The sequence below is a fragment of the Lepisosteus platostomus genome, chromosome 16 (assembly GCF_059453375.1).
Source record: "Lepisosteus platostomus isolate fLepPlt1 chromosome 16, fLepPlt1.hap1, whole genome shotgun sequence".
Classification (NCBI taxonomy): domain Eukaryota; kingdom Metazoa; phylum Chordata; class Actinopteri; order Semionotiformes; family Lepisosteidae; genus Lepisosteus; species Lepisosteus platostomus.
In genome coordinates, this window is record NC_142626.1 from 1,209,342 (window position 1) to 1,236,193 (window position 26,852).

The following is a 26,852-nucleotide window of genomic DNA, read 5'->3' on the forward strand; positions in this document are numbered from 1 at the left end:
GGGGCGTGGAAAGGGGGCGGGCTCTCCGCCTGCCCGGACGCCATCCGTGGCCAACCACGGAGCGGCGAGCGCGGCGGACACGCCCCCCCGGGGGCGGGGCGGGGGCGGCTTTCGCCGGGCGGGTGGGCGTGGCCACCGGAGCCTGGATCACCGGCTTGTCTCCCGGGAAGGTCCCAGCCGCCGCGCCGCTAGTGATGACAGCGAGGCGGCGATGCAGAGGCCGCACGGACTGACCGCGCCGCAGTCGGAGGAGCCCGAATAAGGAGTCTCTGACGGTACGGTAGCCGCGTTTGCTCGGAGTCTCGGGTTGGCGGAGGGAGGGAGGGAGTTACTGCAGACGCCAGCCGGAGGAGAGAGGGAGAGAGAGAGGGGGGGAACAGAGCCCCGCAGGACCCCTCTTGCAGGGAAACGGCGGTGGGGTTCATTTACGACTCGCCCATGTGGCTCCGCCGCGCCTGGGCTCTGCCTGCGAGTCTCGGGGAGGCGGTCGGGATGTCTAGTCTGGCGCGCGGCGTGACCGGTAAAATCCGGGGTGGGGGGCACGCGCCGCTCAGTCACCCGGCCCCTGCCCCCCCCCCGCGCGGGGTACCCCCCCCCCCCCTCCCGCCCGGCGCCGTGATCGCTGCGGACCGCTGACCTCACAGTCTCCGCTCTCCGGCAAGGCCCGGCTCCCGTTGGAGAGAGTCTCCCGCCCCGCGGCCCGGTTCCGAGGGGCTGGGGTGGGGTTGTAGCATCGGCGTGGGCCGGGCTCGGTTGGGCGGCCCGCTCACTGCGGACCGGAGCGGTAAACACCGAGCAGCTGCGCCGACTCCGGAGGGGAGAGAGTGTGTGTGTGTGTGTGTGGAGGGGGGGTTACGGTGAAACGGCTGTGTTGATCAGCTAGCAGGGGGGGCTGCGGGCTCGTTAAGACCGCGCGTAAAATCTGCTGCTGATCAGCCCGGTGGAGGAGGACGGACGAGGGGGCGGTCTGGGCTGTCGGTGCCGGCTGGCCGGTGATGCTGCTGCTGGTGGTGTTGTTGATGTTGCTGCTGCTGCTGCTGCTGCTGTTGTTGTTGTTGTCGGCGGCTACAGGCAGGTGCGACACGCGTGCTTTTCCTCCGCGGCAGCTGTGGGGAAATCCGCAGTTTCCCGGGCGCTCGGGGGTGCCGTGGCGTCCCTGCTCGCTCGTTTGCCTGAACGCTGTGGAGCCCCCCACGCGGGAGGGCACAAGAAACAGAAGAGCGTGTTGTTATTGAATTTCAGCGCCCCTGTGGCCAGCCCGTCTTTTCCTGAAAGAGCAGCGAGGTGGTCTGGCTCCCCTCACCCACAACTCTCCCTGTGAAGGAGTTTTCCCTGCCTGCGTGCAGTTCTGTGCCGGCACCTGAAGGGGGAGCTGTAGGCCCAGCTTGTCCCTTTCACACCTCTGTTCATCTCACCAGCCAAGCAGGCAGGTCCTCAGATTCGCAGTTCGCGTGCAGGACGGCGCCTCCTACAGATCAGCGACCCTGGTCCCTGTACCTGGGGCAGTGCTGTGGAAAATCCAGCCCCGGGAAGGAAGATCGCTCCCTGCTGGTCCACCGGCCTCCTGACCCCGGCCAGGTCAGGCTCTGCTGGGTGCTATCGCTGCCCTTGTCACTGTGTCGCTGGGCACAGGTCACCCCCCCACACACGCAACAGGAGATGGAACAATCCATTTCCCCTGACACATGACCCCAGGCTGCTGGGCAAAGGTCACCCCCCCACACACACACACACACGCAACAGGAGATGGAACAGTCTGTCTCCATGACCCATGACCCCAGGCTGCTGAGGGCAGGCCATTACCCACGTGCCTCTGGAAGGAAGCACAAGCAGCACTGTAGTGGGGTTCCGAGGCACGCCACCTGGGGAACCCCTACCCCATCAGCCCCACTCACGAAAGGGGACCCCTTCTGTTTTCTCGGTCTTTCGATTCACCAGGCTGCTGTTCTGATTATTCCAGCCCGGATCTCAATTACCAATCGCTTAATTGCACCAATTAGGCCGCGTCTTGAACAGCGCACTAACAGTGACCTTGGGGCTGCTGAGAGACGCTCGTGAAACTGTCGCACTAGGGGCTGTGGGCAGGCGAGCACAGAGCTGTAAGTGTGTGTCCCTCCAGCTCTCGTTCTCCGGGCCTTTGGAAAGCTCGCGAAGAGCTCGGGGGCGGGAGAAAACCCGGAGGCACGCCGGGCCTCCTGGGCCGGAGCTGGAAGTCACCCCCGCCGCCGTGTTCAGGCGTAATTGCATTTGGAAACGTTGACAGCTGTGCTTCAGGACGGGGCTCAGAGATCGATAGCTGTCGTCGGCGATTGTAAGCCCACGCTAAAAATACCCTGTCAGCGCTGCGCAGATTAGATTTGTTCCACAGCCTTGTTCACAAATCAGAAATTCACGGCGCATCGCAGGCGCCGGCAGGCACGGGCGGGAAACACGCACGCCTGTGGGAGTGCCTGTTCCCCCCCCGGATCTCCGCGTTCAGGACCGAGCCGCGGTCATCACAGGGTGACCAGCAGGCCGAGGTCAAAGGCTGTCATTTCAGACCCCTGCGGAGATGCAGATCCGGGCCTCCTGCCCACGAGCGCGTGACGGCACCAAACACGCAGGGGTGACTTCGGACGACTCGGGAGAAACCCCGAGAAAAGTCACAGACAGGAGCCCACTCTTCCTATTCAGCTCGTTTGGTCCTTCATCGCTAATTGATCCAATTCGTTTTTTGGAGGAAGCCAGGGTATCCGCTTCAGCGGCGTGGCCGGGCAGCTTGTTCCCCACTCCCACTGCCCTTTGTGTAGAGTACGCCTCTTGAAGACGCGTGTCCGCGTGTGCCCTCCGGCTTGCCCCTCGCCGTGACGCTGTGCCCCTGGTGGTTGTGTGGGTGGGCTATGGCAGTTTTTCATGAAGCCCCCCAGACAGCCAGGCTGGGAGAGGTGCTCTCCTCGGACTCTAGCTCTGAGGAGCGAGTCCCTTTGCTGCTTCGACTACAGCCGAGACCAGCTCTGTCTGTTAGCCTGTATAGAAAGGACAGACGAGGACGCCTGATGGACCAGTGTCTGGGACGTCTGGACAGTTTTCAGGGATTCGGCCCCAGGGCAATTTAAAAAGAGGTCTTTCCTGTCGCGGGGCTACAGCCGACGGGCTCCGTCTCCAAAAACAAAAACGCTGAGTGTGTTCCGGTGCGCTTGGAGCCCATCGGTCACAGTGTGGTCATCCTGTCCCCAAGATGGACCGAGCCACGACCACACGGCCGAACCGCACAGCTCTCGAGTCGGCTCTTGAGCTGCTGTCCGCGTGCGTATGAGAAATTCCTTCTACAGCCGTTGGCTCTGCAGACATCAAACCGGCGGGTCCGCGGGTCATGAACGGTGTGAGCACCCAGCGGGCCGGGATTCTGCGCCTGAGCCGTCAGGATCGCCACAGAGCTGGCCAAGAGCGCAGCACGCCCCCGGAGCAGGCGCTTTCGTGTGATGCAGGCTTCAGAAATAAACAGCAAACTGATTTATGCGGTCCAAGCCGGTGAATAACAAGAGGGCGGTGCTGAATTTGAGCTGATCCGAGCCTACGTCTCAGCTTTCTGAGAATACGGCGTTATCCCACACGCGCAGGTGATGAGTTAGTGACCTTCCCTGGACGAGATATCGATGAGTTCATTCGCTGACTCCGGTGATGAGTCTGTGACCCTCAGTAATGATATGCTGATGTGTTTGTGACCATCAGCGAGGAGACAGTGTTGATGTGAGCCGGTGACTCTCTGTGACAGTGCACATGGCAAAAAAGCAAGCATCGATTGGCTCTCCTAGTCGCTCGGGATCTCCCTGGAGCAGACAGAGGTGGCTCGCTCGTGTGACGATCCCTGCCACGGCTGAACACAGAGCTGTCGCTCACCCAGCAAAACCTAGGCCCCCGCGGCACAACACCTAGCACAAAACGGAAGAGGCACAAACACCCACATGTCAGTTTATAGCAGGGCCTGATCCGTCAGCTCCACTGCGTCCTGCTTCTTGGGAGGGGGTGTTGGGATTGCTCATATCCCAGTGGCACAGGGCTGCACCAGGTCTGCTGTGCTGTGGATGCAGCAGGGGCCAGGGTGCGTGGTTTTAATAACAGGATTCTCCCCCCCCAGGTCCGGCTTGTCTCCCTGGTCAGGGCTGGTGGAACCAGCGGAGATCCTCAGATCGATGTGTGCTTTAGTACTTTATGAATTCTTCGCCCGGTGCACATGGGGGAAAAGAAAAGGCATCAGTGGTCTCTCCCTCTCCCTCTCCTTGCTCCCTTTCCCTCTCTGTTTGTGTCCCTGCCTCTGCAGTGGGAGGGTGAGGGCAGAGTGAAATATGGGGAGCTGTGGAGGGGGGGGAGGGGGGGGGACAGAAGGAGGGAGGGGTGCCGATCGCTGCTGGGTGGTTCCTCGCTCGACAGAAGCAGCAGTGGAGTCGGGGTGAAGTTCCTGCCGGAGACGTGAGCGCGGCGTGGGCTGATGGCCACCGGCACCGTGGCCGCTGCGCGTGCTGTGCAGGATCTGTGATCGCAGCCCCCTCCTCTCCCCCGAGGCTGGAGCAGCAGCAGGACAGCAGGTTGATTAGGAAGCTGCTGGCACGCTGGAGCTCATCAATCATGCTGCCAACTCCCAGCCAGGTCTGCGCACAGCACTGCAACACAGCCTCTCTCCCTCTGCCTCTGCTCTCTCTCCTCCTTCCCTCTGCCTCTCCTCTCCCCTCTCTTCTCCCTCTCTCTCCTCTCTCCTCTCTCTCCTCCCTCCCTCTGCCTCTCCTCTCCCTCCTCTCTCTCTCCTCCCTCCCTCTGCCTCTCCTCTCCCCTCTCTTCTCCCTCTCTCTCCTCTCTCTCCTCTCTCTCTCCTCCCTCCCTCGCTCTCTCCTCTCCCCTCTCCTCTCCCTCCTCTCTCTCTTCCCTCCCTCTGCCTCTCCTCTCCCCTCTCTTCTCCCTCTCTCTCCTCTCTCTCCTCCCTCCCTTGCTCTCTCTACTTTCTGCTCCGGTTCTCCCGGGAGTTCTGCGGGCCAGGTGACACCGGTTCCGGCCTGTGGGGCCTCGCTCTCCCTGGGGCCCCGAGTCCGGTACCTACTGCCGATTCTAAAACCAGCGGCCCGCTGCTCAGAAAGCACCCTGGCGTGTGGGCGTGTGGAGGGAGCTCTCAGCTGCCCACTCAAACAGGCCTGAGAGGGAGAGGACAGCACACAACACACTCTGGGCAGGACTGGTAAACGGCTGGGCCGGAGGTCTTGTTGGACCAGGAGGACAGCCGGTCCGGTCCTGTCAGACCGGGAGGACAGCTGGTCCGGCGGTTCAGGTCCGGTCCTGTTAGACCAGGAGGACAGCCGGTCCGGCGGTTCAGGTCCGGTCCTGTTAGACCAGGAGGACAGCTGGTCCGGCGGTTCAGGTCCGGTCTTGTTGGACCAGCAGGACAGCTGGTCCGGCGGTTCAGGTCCGGTCTTGTTGGACCAGGAGGACAGCCGGTCCGGCGGTTCAGGTCCGGTCCTGTCGGACCAGGAGGACAGCTGGTCTGGTGGTTCAGGTCCGGTCCTGTCGGACTGGGAGGACAGCTGGTCCGGCGGTTCAGGTCCGGTCTTGTTGGACCAGGAGGACAGCTGGTCTGGCGGTTCAGGTCCGGTCTTGTTGGACCAGGAGGACAGCCGGTCCGGCGGTTCAGGTCCGGTCCTGTCAGACCAGGAGGACAGCTGGTCTGGTGGTTCAGGTCCGGTCCTGTCGGACTGGGAGGACAGCTGGTCCGGCGGTTCAGGTCCGGTCTTGTTGGACCAGGAGGACAGCTGGTCCGGCGGTTCAGGTCCGGTCTTGTTGGACCGGGAGGACAGCTGGTCCGGCGGTTCAGGTCCGGTCTTGTTGGACCAGGAGGACAGCTGGTCTGACGTTTCAGGTCCGGTCCAGTGGGACCGGGAGCACGGCCGGTCCGGTGTCGAGCTGACGGCACCAGGTTCACGAAGGGGCCTCCTGTCTGTGTGCTGCAGCCCTCGGCAGCTGTGGTCCCGCGCTGGTGCCTGTCGGGATGGTCCTGGAGGGCAGCTCGGAGGCGCTGTGCCCGCCGCCCTCGCTGGACCTGCGCCCCTCTCCTCCCCCGGGCTCCGGCCCCCACCCCCACGAGGGCGACCGCGAGGCGGCGAAGTACGGGGAGCTCATCGTGCTGGGGTGAGTGATCGATCGCTTCGTAGACTTATTGATTGATCTCTTGATCCATTGGTTGGTTGATTGCTTGATTGATTAATCACTTCACTGATTATGTGACCGCCTGATTGGTTGGTTACTTGATCCCTTGCTTGGTTGATTGATTCATCAGCCGATCCATTGGGGGACTGCCCGATCGATTAAACACTTGGCTGATGACTCGATCTCTTGATCTCTTGATTGATCACTGGGTTGACTGGTTGACTCGCAGGTACAATGGCTGCCTGGCGAATGGGGACAAAGGGAGGAGGAGGAGCCGCCTGGCGCTGTACAAGAGGCCGAAGGCTAACGGGGTCAAGCCTGACGTCATACACAACATCTCCACCCCGCTGGTGTCAAAGGTCAGGACCCCGCCTTGAACTCTGACCTCTGAACGGCACGGCACCGGCGGTTGTAGGAATACTGTATCGGCAGCAGAATCCAACGCCGTGAATAATCTGTCAGCTGCGCCCCGTCCTCAGGGCTGGTCCAGGTCCTGGGGGTGACACCAGTTTCTCCTGGGAGGGGCGTTTCAGCCTGTTGAGTCAGTTTGTGGTCACTGATCCCCCGGAGAGTACATCGGTCTCCTGGCAGGATTCACGGGGCGGTTCGTGAACCCCTGAAGCAGATGACTGATCGAATGCAGCCGTTCAGAGATCACTTGCATTTTAAAACGCCAGCACCTCGTGGCTCTCGGTGAGCACAGCTGGCTGTTTTTGACTGAACTGAACTACTTTACATACCAGCTGATCAGATCTCTCCTGTGTTCCAAGTCCTTTACCGACTCATGGTTTCGGGGTGACCTGTGGGCTCTGTCACAGCTGTGGGACTGTGTATGGATCCCCTGGACGTGTTTGTGTGTGTGTGTGTGTCTGTGCACTTGTGTGTGTTTGTGTTTCTGCAAGTCTGTGAGCTTGGGCACGTTTGTGCATGTCTGTGTGTGTGTGTGTGTGTGTGTGTGTGTGTGTGTGTGTGTGTGTGTGTGTGTGTCTGTGCACTTGTGTGTGTTTGTGTTTCTTGAAGTCTGTGAGCTTTGGCACGTTTGTGCATATGTCTGTGCATATGTCTGTGTGTGTGTGAGTGTGTGTGTGTGTGTGTGTCTGTGCGCACAAAGACCTGATGGCTGTTGTCTTGCCCGCAGGCTCTCAGTAACAAGAGCCAGCACAGTATCTCGTACACGCTGTCACGGAGTCATTCAGTGATTGTGGAATACACGCATGACCTCAACACAGACATGTTCCAGGTGAGCCGCGCCGGTGTCCCAGCGTGCTCCTGTGTCCTGAAACACGCCCCCCCCCCCCCACACACACCTGCCTAACGGGCTGTCTGAGGGAATTGGCTCTCTAGCTCCACTGACCTTTCAGATCCTGCTGCTTGAGATCCCCGTGTCCAGCGACCTGGCGGTCTCGATCGAGCGATGAAGCGCTGGACGGAGTCGAGGGCAAGCTCGGTTAGAGATTCGGGATCTCCACCTGTTAAGAGAGAGATCAGATTTTGACCCACCTGAAAATCCTTGCTAGTGTCACAGAACCCCAAAACCGTGACGGGTGAACACAGTCGAGCAGCTCCGGGCCGAATCCGGGGATACCCTGCTGCAGGTGGGCTGGAGAACTCTCCTGGCCCTGTGGTGGACGTGACAGGTTGTCCCGAGAAGCCGGAGGTGCCCCTGTCCCCGGGGGGGGGGGGGGGGTCTTGTTCTGGGGGCGTCCGTGTGACGGGCTGCTCTGTGCCGCAGATCGGGCGCTCCACGGAGAGCATGATCGACTTCGTGGTGACGGACACCGCGCCCAGCGGGCAGGGGGCAGGCGAGGGGCAGTCGGCGCAGAGCACCATCTCGCGGTTCGCCTGCCGGATCATCTGCGAGCGCAGCCCGCCCTACACCACGCGCATCTACGCCGCCGGCTTCGACTCCTCCAAGAATATCTTCCTGGGGGTGAGCAGACGGGGTCACGACCTCCGCGCGCTGCAGACGCTGTGGAGCGGCGGACTCGACGCTGTCCTTTACTGTAAACAGGCGCCATCCTTCTGATGAGGCCTCAGACTGACCTCCTGACTCTCTGTGGTCATTCAAAACCCCAGGGTGTTTCTTGAAAAGAGTAGGGGTGTTACCCCAGTGTCCTGGCCCAATTCCCCCCTGGCCTTTACCCATCATGGCCTCCTAATAACCCCCCTCTCTGAACTGGCTCCATCACTCTGCTCTCCTCCCCACTGAGAGCTGGGGTGTGGGGAGCGGACTGGCGCCTCATCCAGGTGGGGGTACACACTGCTGGGGGTGGAGGGGATCCCCGTGACCTGGAAAGAGCTCTGAGTGGAGGGTCCAGGACAGAGCTATCGAAGTGTAAAGATGATAATGATGATGGTGATTATTAGTATTTAATCCAGCCAGCCCCAGCCGACAGGAGATACTGGGGAACTGGAGTGCAACACCTGTACAAGAGACGTCACTACTCCTAGCACATGGAGCACACAGGAGCACGAGCCCTTCGGATCGTGAGCCGTTAATCGATCCCAGGTTCTCATCCAGAACACAGCCTTCATCGACATGGCTGGGTGGCTTGTTCCACACTCCCAACACCCTCTGTGTAAAGGAGGCATCCTGCGGGGCCCCCCCCCGCAGTCACCGAATTTATTACAGTGGGCCTGTCCAGACACAAATTAATCAATACCGCCCCCTGTAGGACTGGGTAATCCATAGCATCTAAAGAGAATATAATGTATTAGGGGATAATGTAGGCAGAGTCTGGATAATTAATACTGTCACCTACGGAGATGGGTTTAGTATCTCTGTGATTAATTCTTCCTTTATTGAGAGTGTGTAATTAATATACTTGCCTACAGAGAACAGTGTGTCCAGGACTCCCAGGACAGTCAACTCAGGAGCCAGTGCCAAGCGAGACAAAGTAATGAGGGAGTGAAATACACAACCATGTCCCATTAACACTTGGTTAATTAATAACACTGAGCCCTCGTAGTTGCTGGATCGTGAGCACGATCCCCTGTTGTCAAGCTGCTAAAGTCACGCTGCTGTCATTACAGCGCAATAATAATAATAATAATAATTGCTTACACTTATATAGCGCTTTTCTGGACACTCCACTCAAAGCACTTTACAGGTAATGGGGATCCCCTCCACCACCAGCAGTGTGCAGCCCCACCTGGATGATGCGACGGCAGCCATAGTGCGCCAGAACGCTCCCCACACATCAGCTCTCAGTGGGGAGGAGAGCAGAGTGATGTAGCCAGTTCATAGATTGTAGCAATACAGTACCTTCTTAAAAAAGCAGTCGAATCGTAATCGGGACCGGCGTGCCATCCGGGATGTTCCCTGCCTCGCGCCTGTGGCCTGCCTGGACGGGCTCCGGAAAACGGGCGACTCTCCCATCCCCACGACCCCACGACCCTGTGACCTCAGTGCTGATTGGAGGAGAGGCGCACACCTCACCGACAGTACAGCAGGGGGCCACTGGGGGGCGCCGTGTCACAAAGACACAGAGAGAGCCCTGGCACTGACACTCCTGATCCCACCCCACCCTCGGCGGGGGGATTCCGGTCCAAGTCAGCACTCGAACCCGCGATCATAGAGCTCTGGCAGCCGGAGCCTGTTTTTATCCACCCTGACCCCCCCCAGCGCTGGGCGCAGTCTCGGGGGCACAGCAGGGCGCGGAGGGAGATGGCCGAGGTGCTGACCCGTGTCTCTCTGCCTGTCAGGAACGGGCAGCGAAGTGGCGGACGTCAGACGGGCTGATGGACGGGCTGACCACCAACGGCGTCCTGGTGATGCATCCGGCCGCCGAGTTCAGCGCCGAGCCGGCGCCCGGCGTCTGGAGAGAGATCTCAGTCTGTGGCAACGTCTACGCCCTGAGAGAGACACGCTCCGCACAGCAGAGAGGCAGACTGGTGAGAGACAGGGGGGTCAGTACAGACACACTGACTGGACACTCCAGTACATTAACACTGCACTGAGAGAGAGAGAGGGGTTCATACAGACACACTGACTGGACACTCCAGTACATTAACACTGCACTGAGAGAGAGGGGGGTTCATACAGACACACTGACTGGACACTCCAGTACATGAACACTGCACTGAGAGAGAGAGGGGGGTCAGTACAGACACACTGACTGGACACTCCAGTACACTAACACTGCACTGAGAGAGAGAGGGGTTAATACAGACAGTGATTATACACTACAGCCCAGAGCTGAGAGAAAGAGACAGAGGGTTAATACCAGCGCTGTGTTGAGCCTGAGAGAACGGGATAATATACAGATATAATGGCTGACTTAACACTACAGTACAATAACACAGTAACAACCCTGCCAAATAACCCCATTGTCATTAAAAAGCCCATTAGTGTTCTTGTCTACACATCAAACATATTACGTCCTGCAGTAAACAGTTTATTAATAATTTCGCCTCCTTCAAGAAACAAACACGTAGTTTACAGTTTACGGCCGACCGAACAGCGAGCTCTAGGCGAGTGGAGCTCGGGGGGAGAGCGCCCCCTGGTGGTGTCGCGGCGGACGTGCGTGCCGCTGGGGACTGCGGAGATTTAAAGGTCACTGCTGCCCTGCGAGACCTGCTCCACGGCCGGCCGGCCGCTCCTCATGAGGGTCCACCTGCGGGATTGGGTTACTGCAGCAGCCCGTCACCCTGCTGAGCCCCACTCGGGGGGGGCAGAGCTGGGATTCACTAGCTGGACATGTCATAATAATAATAATAATAATAATCATTATTATTATTGCTTACACTTATATAGTGTAGAAGTGTAGGATATGCCTTCTCCTCACGCTTCCTCTGTCTCTCCGGTCTTCTCTTTCTCTCTCGTCTCTCTTTTTCCTGTCTCCCCTGTCTCTCTCCTCTCTCCCCCCTGTCCTCTCCTCTCCTCTCTCCCCTCTCTCTCTCTTCTACCCTCGCTCCCCTCTCCCTCCTCTCTCTCTCCCCTCTCTCTCCTCTCCTCTCTCTCCTCTCTCTCTTCCTCTCTCTCCTCTCTCCCCTCTCCCTCCCCTCTCTCTCCTCTCCTCTCTCCTCTCTCCCCCCTCTCCCCTCTCGCTCTCTCCCTCTCTCTCCCCTCTCTCTCCCTCTCTCTCCCTCTCTCTCCTCTCTCTCCTTTCCCCTCTCTCCTCTCCCCCTCCTCTCTCTCCTCTCTCCCCCCTCTCCCCCCTCTCCCCCTCCTCTCTCTCCCCTCTCCCCTCTCCCCTCTCTCTCCTCTCCCTCCTCTTCCCCCTCTCCCCCTTCTCTTCCCCCTCTCTCCCTCCTCTCTCCCCCTCTCTCTCCCCTCTCTCTCCTCTCCCCCTCTCTCCTCTCTCCCCTCTCCCCCTCTCCTCTCTCCCCCTCTCTCTCCCCCCTCTCTCCCCTCTCGAGGTGGAGAACGAGTCCAACACCCTGCAGGACGGCTCCCTGATCGACCTGTGCGGCGCCACCCTGCTGTGGCGGACGCCGGCGGGCCTGCGGCACACTCCCACCCTGAAGCAGCTGGAGTCCCTGCGCCAGGAGCTGAACGCGGCGCGGCCCCAGTGCCCCGTGGGCTTCAACACGCTGGCGTTCCCCAGCCTGGCGCAGCGCGAGGTCGTGGACAAGAAGCAGCCCTGGGTCTACGTCAACTGCGGCCACGTGCACGGCTACCACAACTGGGGCTTCCGCCGGGAGCGGGGCGCGGCCCACGCGCGGGAGTGCCCCATGTGCCGGCGCGTGGGGCCCTACGTCCCGCTCTGGCTGGGCTGCGAGGGGGGGCTCTACCTGGACGCCGGCCAGCCGCCCACCCACGCCTTCTGCCCCTGCGGCCACGTGTGCTCGGAAAAGACTGCCCGCGGCTGGGCGCAGATCCCCCTGCCCCACGGCACCCACGCCTTCCACGCCGCCTGCCCCTTCTGCGGCACCTGGCTGACCGGGGAGCAGGGCTACATCCGGCTGATCTTCCAGGGGCCGCTCGACTGAGGGGGGGGAGGGGCGGCAGCGAGAGGCCGGCGGGGCTCCGGGGGGGGCCGCGGCACCGTGGGGGCGGCGTGACGTCGAGCGACACGGAGAGGCAGAGGAGGTCGCAGTGAGGCAGTGAGGAGAGAGTGAGGGGGTCAGAGGCACGGTGAGGGACAGAGTGAGGGAGTCAGAGGCACAGTGAGTCAGTGAGGAGAGAGTGAGGGGGTCAGGCACAGTGAGGTAGTGAGGAGAGAGTGAGGGGGTCAGAGGCACAGTGAGGCAGTGAGGAGAGAGTGAGGGGGTCAGAGGCAGAGTGAGGGCGTCAGAGGCACAGTGAGGCAGTGAGGAGAGAGTGAGGGGGTCAGAGGCACAGTGAGGAGAGAGTGAGGGGGTCAGAGGCAGAGTGAGGCAGTGAGGAGAGAGTGAGGGGGTCAGAGGCACAGTGAGGCAGTGAGGAGAGAGTGAGGGGGTCAGAGGCAGAGTGAGGGCGTCAGAGGCACAGTGAGGCAGTGAGGAGAGAGTGAGGGGGTCAGAGGCACAGTGAGGCAGTGAGGAGAGAGTGAGGGGGTCAGAGGCACAGTGAGGCAGTGAGGAGAGAGTGAGGGGGTCAGGCACAGTGAGGCAGTGAGGAGAGAGTGAGGGGGTCAGAGGCAGAGTGAGGGCGTCAGAGGCACAGTGAGGAGAAAGTGAGGGGGTCAGAGGCACGGTGAGGGACAGAGTGAGGGGGTCAGAGGCACAGTGAGGCCGTGAGGAGAGAGTGAGGGGGTCAGAGGCACAGTGAGGCAGTGAGGAGAGAGTGAGGGGGTCAGAGGCACAGTGAGGCAGTGAGGAGAGAGTGAGGAAGTCAGAGGCACAGTGAGGGACAGAGTGAGGGGGTCAGAGGCACAGTGAGGCAGTGAGGAGAGAGTGAGGGGGTCAGAGGCACAGTGAGGGACAGAGTGAGGGAGTCAGAGGCACAGTGAGGCAGTGAGGAGAAAGTGAGGGGGTCAGAGGCAGAGTGAGGAGAGAGTGAGGGGGTCAGAGGCACAGTGAGGGACAGAGTGATGGAGTCAGAGGCACAGTGAGGCAGTGAGGAGAGAGTGAGGGGGTCAGAGGCACAGTGAGTCACAGTGAGGGAGAGACAGAGTAAGAGTATCAGTCAGGAGTAACAGAGGCCGAGAGAAAGCGAGGACAGGAGGGCAGGCAGGCAGGGGTGAGTTGTGTAAATAAGGAGGAAATTAAAAAACGAATTTGTGGTTTGTCTTACTGCTGGAGATACACAAGCGGCTGATCTGCTTCCCTGCCCAGTGAGGAGCTGGGGTGTCTCGGGAGGGGCAGCAGCAAACACCAGCTCAGACATCTGAGCTTTCGCTCGGCTGAGAGGGCGACACATCCCCTGCGTGTTGCTGTAGGTGCTTCCTCCTGACCTCCGCCTCCTCCACAGGGCAGTAAAACCAGTGTCTTATTCACAGCACAGACGACGGACAGACTTCAAACTTGCCCAGCTCGTGAAGCCCACACTCTGACTTCTTTCAAGAAACACCTGGAGGAGATTGTTCAGTCGGGTCAGCAGTCATGTCTTTACACAAAGAGTGGTAGGAGTGTGGAACAAGCTGCCCGGCCATGTTGCTGGAGCCAATGCTCTGGCTACTTTCAAGACACAGCTGGATGACATCCTCCAGACAGGCCCGGAGGCACTTCTTCACACAAAGGGTGGTGGGAGAGGGGAACAAGCTGCCCGGCCATGCTGCTGAAGTCAATACCCCGGCGTCTTTCGGATGAGATCCCTGGGGACCGGTGAGCTCCTGACTGCCGAATGAACAGTGTGAAACTCACCAAGTCTCTCTTCTCCTCCATGGGTGCTTGTTAAACCAGCAGCTACATCGCCCTGTGGCTCACCACCAGCAGCCCACTGGAGCCCAGCAGGGTGAGCCAGGCCAGCACCTGGAGGGGAGACTCCTGGGAGAGCTGAGGCTGCTGCTGGAAGAGGTGTTAGTGGGGCCAGCAGGGGGCGCTCACCCTGCAGTCTGTGTGGGTCCTGATGCCCCAGTATAGTGACGGGGACACTAGACTGTAAACAGGCGCCGTCCTTCGGATGAGACGTAAAACCGAGGTCCTGACTCTCTGTGATCATAAAAAACCCCAGGGTGTTTCTCGAAAGGAATATGAGGTGTTACCCCAGTGTCCTGTCTTTCCCATTGACCAGTCACGGTCTCCTAATAACCCCCCTCTCTGACCTGGCTCCATCACTCTGCTCTCCTCCCCGCTGAGAGCTGGGGTGTGGCGAGTGTGCTGGTTCTCTCTGGCTGCTGCTGTTGGTGGTGGTGTCCAGAAAAGCACTATATAAGCGCAAGGAATTACAACGATTATTAAACAAGACTTGAGTAGCTCAACCAATCAGGACGCGAGCTGAGCTCTATGACCTTTGACCCCTCACATGACTGATGATCACTGCGTACCCTGTTCTGCAGCAGAGGAAGGACGTCAGCCAACCAGGAAACAAAGAACGACAAAAAGAACGGATCAAGTGTCTTTAGTGCTTCATATTTACATAATCAGAAGAAACACAAATAAACCGCAAACACAACACGGGCTGGGTGTTACCGTGGTTTTCTTTCACACTGTACAATTCAGTCATTTATTTTCCCCTACAGCAGAACATCATACGACTCTCGCGAGTCCATGGAAAAGACAGAATTAAGACACACAAGAAGACCAGCTCAAGACTCTTGAGTTTTTTTCGTCGGGTGTTATTACAGAGCAACAGGGATGCCAGTGGTTTCCCAGTGGAAAACCCAGGGGATGTGCGGCATTGATCAGGGACGGTGATGAAGGGTGGTCTGAGGAGGGCGCCAAAGGGGCCTTTTTGCAGTTCGACAGGAAATAAAAACCCTTGTCATTTTTTAAATAAAGTTCTCTGCGATCAGTTCATTCCATTTATGATACATTCACCAATTGTGCACGTGGTCCAGTTACAGACAGCTCCCCTTCCTAGCAATTTACAGAACCCGCAGTACAGCCTTCCAAACTGCCTGTCGGGCCACTGCTCACAACAGGAAGTACCCGGAGGACGATAATAAGTGCGACACCAACGCCGAGGGAAGGGCGGTTTTCTTTTTCTTTTTAAAAAAAAGGTTCGGCTGGTGCGGCGCGACGCTCCTTCTCCCGCTTCGCAGCTCCAGGCGGCACAGGAAGCCGGAGAAGCTGCCCCTTCCCCGCCCGGCCGCGAGGAGAGACCGTACAGGGACGGCGACGCCGACCAAGGCTGGCATGCAAGCCGATCCCCACCCAGGCGAAGCTCACCCAGGCACCCGACAGTGGCATTCTGCCCAAGACCGTGAGCAGCTGCCGAAAACCCGGAGTGGATCAGACTGCCATGCAGCCGAACTACAGCGGGGGTCTCACACTCCGCTCCTGGAGGCCAGGCGTCTACTAGCCTGACATTCCCAGTTGAATGAATGAATGAATGAGCTGTGCAGTTGTTAACACCTCCGACCCCGCTCCAGGGTGATTTATAGGTCACTTTATCCTGAGGGAAGCACATGACTTGTGTCATCCACCGCAGAAGAGCTGGAGACAAATCGTTAGAAGGGTCTAATTAAGAAGGCGATGAGGTTAACGGTTTAACGGACTGCTCCGGCCCTCCAGGCAGCGAGACCGACGCCCGAATCGCACCAGCGCTGGGGACCGCCCAGAGGTCGGGTGGCAGGAAACACAGGGGAAAGATGGAAAGAGACATCCCCATCCGAGCCATCCTCCACTCGGGCAGGACCTACACAGACAGGGCTGCCTAGACACCCATCCACCCTTCAACGGCCTCCTTTATCCGCCTTCGTCTTCTAAAGATGTCTCTATCGTACGCACGGCCGATGGCACGGCCGTGGACGAAAGGAAAACAGGGAACAGGTGCAGGTTTATCCCAGGCCGAAAAGAGAAGAACAGGAACACAACATCTCGGCTGTGGAGCCTTCTTCGGCTCCCGAAACGTTGCGTTTCCCTTTCTTCTCTTTTCAGCCCGGCATAAATCTTTTACTTCTCCTCGACACAGCTGCCTACTCGAACTACAAAAGCAAAACAAACCAACAACCTGGAGCCGTGGCTTCCAATACTGGTCCTGCTGCCCCCCTCCCTCAGGCGATACCTGCAGCCTGACGGCCCCTCAGCAGCTGCGTCGCTGGAGCGTCTGCACTTGGCCTCTGGTGCCAGGGCTGGGATCTTACTGCACATCCCACACCCAGCTGCTACAGCCCCCCCAGTGTAAGGGCTGGGAACAGACGGCTCACACCCGTCCCGTTATGAAGTCAAGGAAGGGCTGGACTAGGCGACCGAAGGCGAGGCTGGAACACAGGCTCCCGGGCGCTGGGGGGCAGCAGGCCCAGGATCGGGGAGAGGAGGGAAGAGGGAGTGAGGAGGAGAGAGAGAGAGAAAACAAGACCCACCAGCGCGGCTGGCCGTTCGCGTAGAATACAAGTACGTCTTTATTTTGGCAAAGAGACAGCAAGTGAAGTGTACAAAACAACAGGATTCTCCCCCCCCCCCCGCGTCCTGGACACAGCGGACAGCGGCCCCTGCCCCCGGCTGACCCCCACCTGCCCTCGCCCTCCCCGGCGGGCCGGAGACGAGGTCCGGCCGGCGCGAGACGGGGCGGTCCGTTCTACCGACTCCAACAATCAAGACGGAGACGACACGAGGATGAGGGAGGGGGAATTCAGGCGTGATCTCGGTGTGTCCGGGCCCTCCCTCCTTCTGGCGAGTGTCCCGGGACCCCCACCCAAGCCCCCCTCGTGCCCTGCATGGGGGGGGGGGGGAACGGCCCGAGGTGCGTCTTATTTCTCCGTGTCGAGGGTGGTAGTTCAGCTACGCTCGGGGTGCTCCGGTGGCACGGGGAATCTGGGATCGGAACAGCTTCTGGAATGTCTGGAAAACTAAAAATAACACGCACAAGGATTTGGGGGTGGTGGTGCGGACTTGGCCCCCGCTGGCTGCCCCCCCCCCCCCGTATCGCTCTGCCTCGCCACGCTCGCCAGCTGTGCCCGCGGTTTCGGGGGTGGGGGGTGGCTGTGTGTCTGGGCCACGTTATCCCCTCGGGGCCTGGACTGCGGCCCGAATCCTTGACCGGAGTCGGAAACCGGGCCGACGCGGCCACAAACCCGCCGGTCGCCGGCTCCAAGTTTCTGAGCTCATCTGGAATGGCAGCCAGGGCCCGGGGGGGCCCGGGGGGGGCGAGCTGGGCCGGAGCCGCGGTCCGTAGCTTCGTGGCTCAATCGAGGTGGAAGAAACCTCCATTCTCTTCTTCTGAGCAGATTTTAAATCTGCATTTCCCTCCTGTGAAGGCTACTCAAGGGCTTGGAGGGAAGCAGCAATCGAGCTGACGTGCGAACGGAGACGTGCGACCGTTTCGCCGCTGGAAATCAGCTCATCCACCAAGCACACCCAAAAAAAAAGTAAATAATTTAGCCATTTACATTACGGTCCGTCTACGCTGCTGGAGTTGCCCCCACCCCCACCCCACAGGAAAACCCAGAATGCTCTGGGGTTCGCGCTGAGCAGCCCTGCCCCGTCAGATCTTCCCTCCCACAGCGGGCGACTCGGCTCAAACGTCACGTCCGGGCGGTGGCATCCGCAGAGGAGACACGCCGGCCAACAGGAGCGCCGCAGGGGGGGGGGGGGGGGGGACACTAAAGCGTCCTTCTCCAAACAGCCCGCCCCCCCGACCTGAGCGTCCGACCCACCAGAACCGCAACAGCTCCCGAGCAAAAAAACAAACCAAACGAACAGCTGCGGGCCGGCCGGTCCGCGATGACGGCACACAGAACCTGGGCGCTATGCTCTCACGGATCCAGGAGCCCCCTGAGACTCACCAGCCCCCCGGGGGGCGCAGATCGGCGAGCGAGGACAGAGGGGCTACTACCAGCACGAACGACCCACAGCCCCCCCCCCCCAAGAGGTAACCCCCATAAAGAGTCTTAATAAAGTGAGGGACGCCGAGCCCCGAAAGGGGGCTCGTGTGGCCCCGGTCCCTGCAGAGCTGCCGGCTCCCCGCCCTCCGTCAAGCCCGGCCCACAATCACTCAGTCGGACCCCTAACCCTGGTGAACCGGGCCAGATCCGACTGGCGGTGCCCACCCCTCCTCCGTCCCGCCTGGATCTAAAAAAACAACAACCCCACCCCCAGAAATCGGCCCTGGGAAAGAGTGGGGACACGGAGGGCCCCGTCGGCAGAGGAGAGAACTCGGGAGTTCATATCCGGTCTCCTCCTTCCCGGGACCAGTCCCTCCACGGCTCCCTCTGCACCCCCCCGCCCCCCCCGGCAGCCGCGAGCAAAACCGCCGCCCCCCCACGCGCAACGGGACGCGCGCTCAGACGCACACACACACACACACCCACACCGGAAGAGCAGATCGGAAGAGCTGAACCCGGAAGACCCAACAGGCTCTCCGGCGCCACGGCTGCCCTGCGTGTCCGGACCGGCTCTGCGCCCGAGCCGTGACACAGACCCCCCCCACCCGCCAACTCCAGCCGCGACAAGACCGTCTCACACCCATGTGAGCTGAAAGCAGGCGCTGGGGGTCGGTGGGGACGGGGTCGGCCCTGTTCTGCGGCACCTGAACGGGGGGGTTGGGGGGGGCGACCCTTCCCAGGAGGCATAGCTCTTACTTGCGCCAAGTCAGCGCCAACCAGCGTCTGGTCACGCATCTTGACACGCACAGGCGTGGTCGGACGTAGGGCAGGGCAACACAATAAAATATGTACACACACTCACGCACATAAATATTTATATATATATATACGCAGCTCAGCCAGGCTGAGAAGAGGCCTTTCACAGAGACAGTCCGACCGGAGAAAAGGACCACATTATCTTAAACTACTCCCCCATCCCCCCCCCAGCCCTCTCATCGCCACCCAGGAACTGTACAAAGCCAGAGGTTAGAAAAGTAAAATCCAGAGGTTAAAAAAAAAATCACAGTTAATAAAAACACCAAAAAATAAAACTATGACAACGACGACGACGACAGTAACGACGACAAAGGAAGCAGGGGGGGGGGGGGGGGCGGTGAAGACGAGGGCACTGGACACAGCCGAGCTCGTCGCTGACCTGTCCCTGCGGCTCGTGCTGCTGTGGTCACTTCAGTGTCCGCAAGGTCTCACCTCCTTTAACGCAGCCTCCCTCTCCCCACCCCACCCCCACCCCCACAGTCCCCCCAAAATCCCCAAACCAGCCCAAACCCCACCCCACTTTCTCCAACTCCCTGGGGGGGCCTCCTCTTCTCTCTTCTCCCTCTTCCTCCTCCTCCTCCTCCTCACTTCCTCCGCGGGGGAATCGGGGATGTGAGGCCCCCAGATTGCCCCCTGTACCCACTAATCCCCTTCCTCTCCCTCCAGCTGGTAAAAAAAAATTCCCAAATTGAGCCTAAATCTGAACATCCCCCTCTCTTTTCTCTCTCTCCCTGGAGTGTGTGTGTGTGTGTCTGTCTGTGTGTGTGTGTGGGGCGGGGGGAGGTTTTATGAGGTTCAGTGTATTTTCTAGGTCCCCCCCTGAACCCCCATCCATCTCACGGGAGACCTCTATATCCCACCCCCCGTTCCCCCCACCAGATTCTCCCACAGCCGGCCTGCCCCGGCCCCTGCGCGTGTCTGTGTGTGTGTGCGCGCGCGCGTGTGGGAGAGGGGGTGCAGGCCGTGGGGGACAAGCCAGACAATGTCCCCCCCCCCGTTCCGTCTGGGCAAGCTCACCCACAACGCGTCAAGCCCACACCCATGCTGTGTTCGTGGGCTGGGGGGAGGGACAGGGGTCAGAGGTCAGAGGTCAGAGGGGAGGGTCATAGCCTGGACCTCACTAAAGCATACCGCCCAACCCTCCACCCCTCCCCCCCCCAAAACCCACTTTTGGGGTACCCTTATTCAAAGGGTAAGGGTGAAGCGGGGATCCCGGCTGCGCAGATGGGGAGGGTGGGTAGTGGGGGCGTTTCAATCCGAGAGGGAGAGGGGTACAAGGGGGGACCATGAGGCGGGGAGGGGCTGGTTCTAGCAGCAGCCCCCCCCAGACTGCCTGACCGGGGTGCTCTCGATCTTGAGGTGGGGCTTGTCCCCCCCCGCGGTGGCCCCGGGGCCCATGCGCTTCTTGATCTCGGCCGCCATGGTCATGAAAGCCTGCTCCACGTTGGTGGCGTTCTTGGCGCTGGTCTCCAGGAAGGGGATGGCCAACGAGTCCGCAAACTCCTGCGAGCAGAGAGAGGCAGGGGCATGGCGCTGCAGGTTCAAAGAGCTCATGACGTCTTATAGACTGGGGGCTCCGGTCCCGGTCCAGTAGGACAGTCCTGGTACACTGGGGGCTCCAGTCCAGTAGGACAGTCCTGTTACACTGGGGGCTCCGGTCCCGGTCCAGTAGGACAGTCTGTTACACTGGGGGCTCCAGTCCAGTAGGACAGTCCTCTTACACTGGGGGCTGTGGTCCCAGTCCAGTAGGACAGTCTGTTACACTGGGGGCTCCAGTCCAGTAGGACAGTCCTGTTACACTGGGGGCTCCAGTCCAGTAGGACAGTCCTGTTACACTGGGGGCTCCAGTCCAGTAGGACAGTCCTGTTACACTGGGGGCTCCAGTCCAGTAGGACAGTCCTGTTACACTGGGGGCTCCAGTCCAGTAGGACAGTCCTGTTACACTGGGGGCTCCAGTCCAGTAGGACAGTCCTGTTACACTGGGGGCTCCAGTCCAGTAGGACAGTCCTGTTACACTGGGGGCTCCAGTCCAGTAGGACAGTCCTGTTACACTGGGGGCTCCAGTCCAGTAGGACAGTCCTGTTACACTGGGGGCTCCAGTCCAGTAGGACAGTCTGTTACACTGGGGGCTCCAGTCCAGTAGGACAGTCCTGTTACACTGGGGGCTCCAGTCCAGTAGGACAGTCCTGTTACACTGGGGGCTCCGGTCCAGTAGGACAGTCCTGTTACACTGGGAGCTCCGGTCCAGTAGGACAGTCTGTTACACTGGGAGCTCCAGTCCAGTAGGACAGTCTGTTACACTGGGAGCTCCAGTCCAGTAGGACAGTCCTGTTACACTGGGGGCTCCAGTCCAGTAGGACAGTCCTGTTACACTGGGGGCTCCAGTCCAGTAGGACAGTCCTGGTACACTGGGGGCTCCGGTCCAGTAGGACAGTCCTGGTACACTGGGGGCTCCAGTCCCGGTCCAGTAGGACAGTCCTGGTACACTGGGGGCTCCAGTCCCAGTCCAGTAGGACAGTCCTGGTACACTGGGGGCTCCAGTCCCGGTCCAGTAGGACAGTCCTGGTACACTGGGGGCTCCGGTCCCGGTCCAGTAGGACAGTCCTGGTACACTGGGGGCTCCGGTCCCGGTCCAGTAGGACAGTCCTGGTACACTGGGGGCTCCAGTCCCAGTCCAGTAGGACAGTCCTGGTACACTGGGGGCTCCGGCCCCGGTCCAGTAGGACAGTCCTGGTACACTGGGGGCTCCAGTCCCGGTCCAGTAGGACAGTCCTGGTACACTGGGGGCTCCGGTCCCGGTCCACAGAAGGGCTCTGTGAAAGCAGGAAGTCAGGGGTGCCCGCGGCGCTCACCTTGGCTGTGGTGTAGTCCACCACCTTCTTGGTGGTCAGGTCGCACTTGTTGCCCACGAGCAGCTTGTTGACGTTCTCGCTGGCGTAGCGGTCGATCTCCTGCAGCCACTGCTTCACGTTGCTGTAGGACTCCTGGGGGGGGGGAGGAGGAGAGCCCATTTCAGCAAGAGACATCACAGCACCATCTGGGAAGCAGACCCGCCCCTGCTGACTGGTGGTGGAGCAATCCGGGAAAATCATTTTGCCCCCCCGCCCCCCCCGTCCGACACCTCGGGCAAGCCAGCGAAGACTGGGAGGAATCTCTCGGCGAGCGAAGGCGCGGAGAGGGGTGCTCACCTGGTCCGTGACGTCGTACACCACGATGATCCCGTGAGCCCCCCGGTAGTAACTGGAGGTGATTGTGCGGAACCTCTCCTGGCCGGCCGTGTCCCACTGGAGAGGAGAGGGAGAACCAGGAGAGACGGAGAGGAAGACCAGTCGGTCATCAATCATCCCCGCAGTCTCAGCCAGCAGTCACAAACACGTGAGTCACAGGGTAGTGTGCGAATCTACCGAGCAAGGACGCTGCGCAGGTGTGGGCGACCGCAGGGATCCTGCTCCCTGTCGGAGTGTCTACTCCCTGCACGCCTGTCATCAGACTCCGCCATTTTAAACGCAACATGCCTACGTTTCTCAGCGATAGGTTTTTGCATTGCTGCTGGTCACCCTGCAAAAGAGACCGCTGGCGAATCTCGAGTACCGCACACCGCCAGCGCTGGATTTCAGCTTTGGAGGGAGGGGACCTCTCTGTACACAGGCGGTCCAGGGTTCGACTGGCTGCTCTCAACTGCCCCCCCCCCCCCTCGGGGAGGCAGGGCTGGGGCTCACAGAGGTCAGAGGGCACGCCGTACGGGATTCTAGAGGCACAGAACCGAACGGGCTGGATGGCGCTTCGGCCTTTTCAAGCGCCCCTCTTATATGTCAGATCCCAGCCTCTCGCAAAACCCCGCTGTGGCGCTCGCTCCCTCCCTCCGATCCGCGCGTGAGCCTGCTCCCCTCCGGCGCGGGGGTGCCGGCGGCCCCTCACTCACGATCTGCAGCTTGATGGTCTTCCCGTCCAGCTCGATGGTCCTGATCTTGAAGTCGACCCCGATGGTGCTGATGTAGCTCTCCGTGTACGTGTCGTCCTGTTTGAAATGGGACAGGCCGGGGGGTCAGTCGAAACGGCGCCGCCTGGGTCGACCCCCCAGTGTCCGAAACAGGCACGGGCGACTGGGGGCGGCTCTGAGCCTTGAGGTGGTCCCACCTCGGGTCTGAAGGCCTCCTACCCCCCCACCTCACAACCTTCATTAGTCTAAATCCCTGCCTGTCCCCCCAGCCTGGTTACACTGCACATCTAAATCCACACTGACCCACATCTACACGCCATGGGCGACAGGTCTGGCTCGAAACTCACATCAGCAGGATTCTCCTGCTGTGTCCCTACTCTCCGGAATTCTATCCTCAAGATCCTCAAGGATATCAGAGTCCCCTTCCCTGAGCGCCTTCAAATCCTCAGACTCAAAACCTTCTTCTTCAGAAGGGCTTTTGTTGAACTGGTTCTGCGTCTGCCCCCTTTGCTTGTACCACACACCCGGATCACAATATTATTACTGTCTCCTCTCGTCATGTGCTTTTTTTCCCCTCTTACAATAAAGCCCCCTGCTGGCCCCACTGACACCTCTTCCAGCAGCAGCCTGAGCTTTCCCAGGAGTCTCCCCTCCAGGTGCTGGGGGTGAGATACAGCTGCAGCACAGGTGATACAGCTGCTGGTGGCACAGGTTGATTAACAAGCAGCTCCGTGGGAGAAATCTCCACCCCCCTTACTGTCCTTAGAACCAGCAGCCATTTCACTCTGCAACTCCCAGCTGGCAGCCCCACTGGAGCTCTTGCAGGTGTGAGCCTGATAAGTACCTGGAGGGGAGACTCTTGGGAAAAACTAAGGCTGCTGCTGGAAGAGGTGTGAGTGGGGCCAGCAGGGCGGTCTGTGTGGGTCCTGATGCCCCAGTATAGTGACGGGGGACACTAGACTGTAAACAGGCGCCGGATGAGACGTAAAACCGAGGTCCTGACTCTCTGTGGTCGTTAAAAATCCCAGGGCGCTTCTCGAGAAGAGTAGGGGTGTAACCCTGGCGTCCTGGACAGATTTCCCATTGGCCTCCCAATAACCCCCCTCTCTGAACTGGCTCCGTCACTCTGCTCTCCTCCCCACTGAGAGCTGGGGTGTGGGGAGCGGACTGGAGCGTCATCCAGGTGGGGGTACACACTGCTGGGGGTGGAGGGGATCCCCATGACCTGGAAAGAGCTCTGAGTGGAGTGTCCAGAAAAGCGCTATATAAGTGTTAGCAATTATTATTATTATTCCAAGCAGGGATCGGAGGCCGCAGGAAGGCACCCGTTGGGAAAGAGGGCCAGGACCGATTCCGGGGGCTCGGAACGGGAGAGCTTACCGCGAACCGCAGCAGGAGGCAGGACTTGCCCACTCCAGAGTCGCCGATCAGGAGCAGCTTGAACAGGTAGTCACTGCAAGACAGGGGACACACAGGAGGCTGAGACGGGGCGGGACGGGCGGTGTGGACGCAGGCGGCCGGCGCCACCCGGCCCACCCGGGCCCGCCCGCCGCGCTCGCTGGGCCGGGGAAGTGAGGAGGCCCCTGGGGGGGGGGGTTAAGGTTGGGAGGTTGGCATGGCAACCAGGGGACCCATCTGGCTCTGTAGGACCAGGAGGGAGTCCAGATCTTACAGTCTCCGGTCCAGATTCCAGGAGTGGACAGGAATGGGGAGTGAGACACATGCGCATCAGTAAAATGCATCCCCCCCGCCCCCCCCACTCTCACTTCCTGCCACAGAAATCCGTTGAGAAGTAGGGTCCGGGGCTGGGAATCTGGGAATCTCCCCTTGAAGACGAGCCGTGTGCTTTCACTCGCCTTCTGACAGGACAGGCAGAGACATCCGGGGGAATGAGCAGGTTTTTTTTTGTTGTTGTTTATGTGTGTGTGTGTGGATATATATATATCTATGGAGGAAAAGATCTCTTTCACACTTCGATGCAAGTCGCTCGTCTTAAAAAAAACTCCCAGGAGGGAGGTGAGCGGCAGACCGCACAGACAGGACAGACCGGACCGGTTTCGGTTTGGGTCAATCACTCGAGCCCAGCCTTCACCGAAGGGATGGGGGATTAAAAACGAACAGCGACACACACACACACACACACGAGAGAGAGAGAGAGCTTCAGATCTTCCCAAGACCAAAACAACGCCTCGCCGGCGAAGGCGAGACCGGACCGTGCCCAGCCGGGCCGGCGCAGCGAGGGTCCTGCCCAGGCCGGGCCCGGAAACGCGACCCACGGGGGCTCTCCGCCCACCGAGCCGGTCTGGTCCCGGCGGACGGGGGAGGGGAGCGGCGGCCCGGTACCGCAGCGGAGAGACCGGTGTCCGGGGAGGGACGGGTTACTCACTATTCGGGATTCATGGCGCTTCGGGCACGGTCGGTCTCCGGTCTCTCCTGCGGGCTGTCTGCGCTTCGGCTCCGTCCGGTCTCGTCTGTTTCAATAAAAGACGTCGGACCGTGTCGACACACCGCTCTCCCCGCGTCGGAGCTTTCAGTATTACCGCTGATGTCGGGTTCTTTGTAGATGACTCCCCGCTGACACCCTCTTTTTTTAAATCCCCTCCTTCTCTTTTTTTATTTTTTCCTTGAAAAAAAAAAATTCCTTCTTCTCCGGTCGCCTCGTCTGACTCCCTTTTTTTTTTTTTTTTCCACCGAAATCCAAGATGGCTGCGCAGGTGCGGCAGTGACGTCAGAAGACGTGGCGTTCGAAGCTCCGAGACGCCCGGAAGCCCGGCGCGCAGGCGCCTGCCTCTCACCGGGGTCCTACCCGGGGGGGGGGCACGACGGGAAATGTAGTTTTCTGCAGGCGATGAGGGGCTCACAGTTGAAAACGTGTAAGGGGTTCGATGACGTCTGGCTGCCTAGCGAGATTTACAGATCTAATCCCAGAGTTCCCACACCTGCCAGAAACACAACAACTCCCAGTCCTACTGGGAGAGGGAGGAGGGAACTCAGTTGAACTGGCAGCCTAGTATGTGATCTCCTGTCCCAGCCTGAGGAACAATGAGCCTGTCTCCCAACAATGCCCCAAATGTCTATATGTAAGAGAGAAGATAAGATAAATATCTTATCATGTGTCTGTATTGTAAACGTCGGTAGCTTTTTTTATGTTAATTGTATTTGCTCTGCTTTGCAAGCACTAATTTTACTCATTGCTCAGGCCAGTAAAGCACCTTGAATTGAACTGGAATTCACGCAGACGTGCGGAGAAGGGGTCCCTTTAACACGCTCTGTACTACGCATGGAAACTTCAGCTCCGCAGATTGATTACAGTGAGAAATTGTCCTCAATCGTGACTGTCCGAAGCTCGTCCCGGAAGCGATATAAAGGTGCAGAGCGATACTCTCCCCGCGAGCGTCCACTGCGGGGACTTGGTCATCTGTATAATATGTCCTGTACGAGAACTCAAAGCACAGCATGATGCTGTTTCAAATACATTTTATTGTATGTCTTTGTTGTAAATGTCTGTAATATGGTTGTAGATTTTTATTTTACTTTTATTTTCTGTTTTGTTTCATGTGCATTTCATTATTTTAATTTGCTGTGGCAACACTGATGGTACCCATCGGTCATGCTAATACAGCACCTTGAATTGGAAATTGAATTGAAGTGCATGATGACGTAGGGAAGTACCAGGGCGCAGGTGCTCCTTATGGCCACTAGAGGGCGGGACGAGACCGCTGTATTTCCAGATACTCCGGCGAGAAACTCGTGTAGCGGCCGGTAAGAAATACTGTAAGAACCAGCTGCAGCGCAGCTTGATAGACTTCAAAAAGTGTCGACTGTAGTAATAACAATAATTATAATAATAATAATAATAATGATAAATATAGCACTTTTAAAAGAAGCTTCTCCGAGTGCTTCACATAAAAGTTAAGGTAAAACAATGAAAACAGCAAAAAAAAAAGATCATATTTAATTAATAATAATTATAATTATTGCTCACACTTATATAGCGCTTTTCCAGACACTCCACTCAAAGCGCTTTACAGGCAATGGGGACTCCCTTCCACCCCCCCCAGTGTGTACCCCCACCTGGATGAGGCGCCAGTCCGCTCCCCACACCCCAGCTCTCAGTGGGGAGGAGAGCAGAGTGA

At 59.3% G+C, this 26,852-nt stretch overlaps 2 protein-coding genes and 1 long non-coding RNA gene across 7 annotated transcripts; 2 read left to right on the forward strand and 1 right to left on the reverse strand.

The window, feature by feature from the left end:
- Positions 1–96: 96 nt before the first annotated feature.
- On the forward strand, positions 97–13,310 carry peli3 (pellino E3 ubiquitin protein ligase family member 3). Of its 5 annotated transcripts, XR_015927797.1 has the most exons (8): positions 104–275; positions 5,973–6,150; positions 6,398–6,527; positions 7,307–7,408; positions 7,901–8,098; positions 9,874–10,062; positions 11,530–13,047; positions 13,087–13,310. XR_015927797.1 is itself a non-coding variant. In XM_088609416.1 (7 exons), the coding sequence occupies exons 2-7, from the start codon at positions 6,011–6,013 to the stop codon at positions 12,100–12,102; spliced, it is 1,305 nt and encodes a 434-aa protein (XP_088465542.1). In that variant the 5' UTR covers positions 97–275; positions 5,973–6,010; the 3' UTR covers positions 12,103–13,310. The 5 variants fall into 5 exon arrangements, 4 of the variants coding, with proteins under 4 accessions (XP_088465542.1, XP_088465539.1, XP_088465541.1 ...); XM_088609416.1 differs by having other exon boundaries at positions 97–275; positions 11,557–13,310; XM_088609413.1 differs by having other exon boundaries at positions 11,530–13,310.
- Positions 13,311–16,520: 3,210 nt separating this feature from the next.
- On the reverse strand, positions 16,521–25,423 carry rab1ba (zRAB1B, member RAS oncogene family a). The gene is made up of 6 exons (XM_088609423.1): positions 25,103–25,423; positions 24,097–24,169; positions 22,699–22,794; positions 21,965–22,060; positions 21,629–21,760; positions 16,521–20,279 (listed from the first exon to the last, which is right to left on the reverse strand). The coding sequence occupies exons 1-6, from the start codon at positions 25,114–25,116 to the stop codon at positions 20,085–20,087; spliced, it is 606 nt and encodes a 201-aa protein (XP_088465549.1). The 5' UTR covers positions 25,117–25,423; the 3' UTR covers positions 16,521–20,084.
- Positions 24,313–26,474, forward strand: LOC148646594 (uncharacterized). The gene is made up of 2 exons (XR_015927799.1): positions 24,313–24,613; positions 25,419–26,474. It is a non-coding gene; the product is annotated as an uncharacterized LOC148646594 (long non-coding RNA).
- Positions 26,475–26,852: the final 378 nt, after the last annotated feature.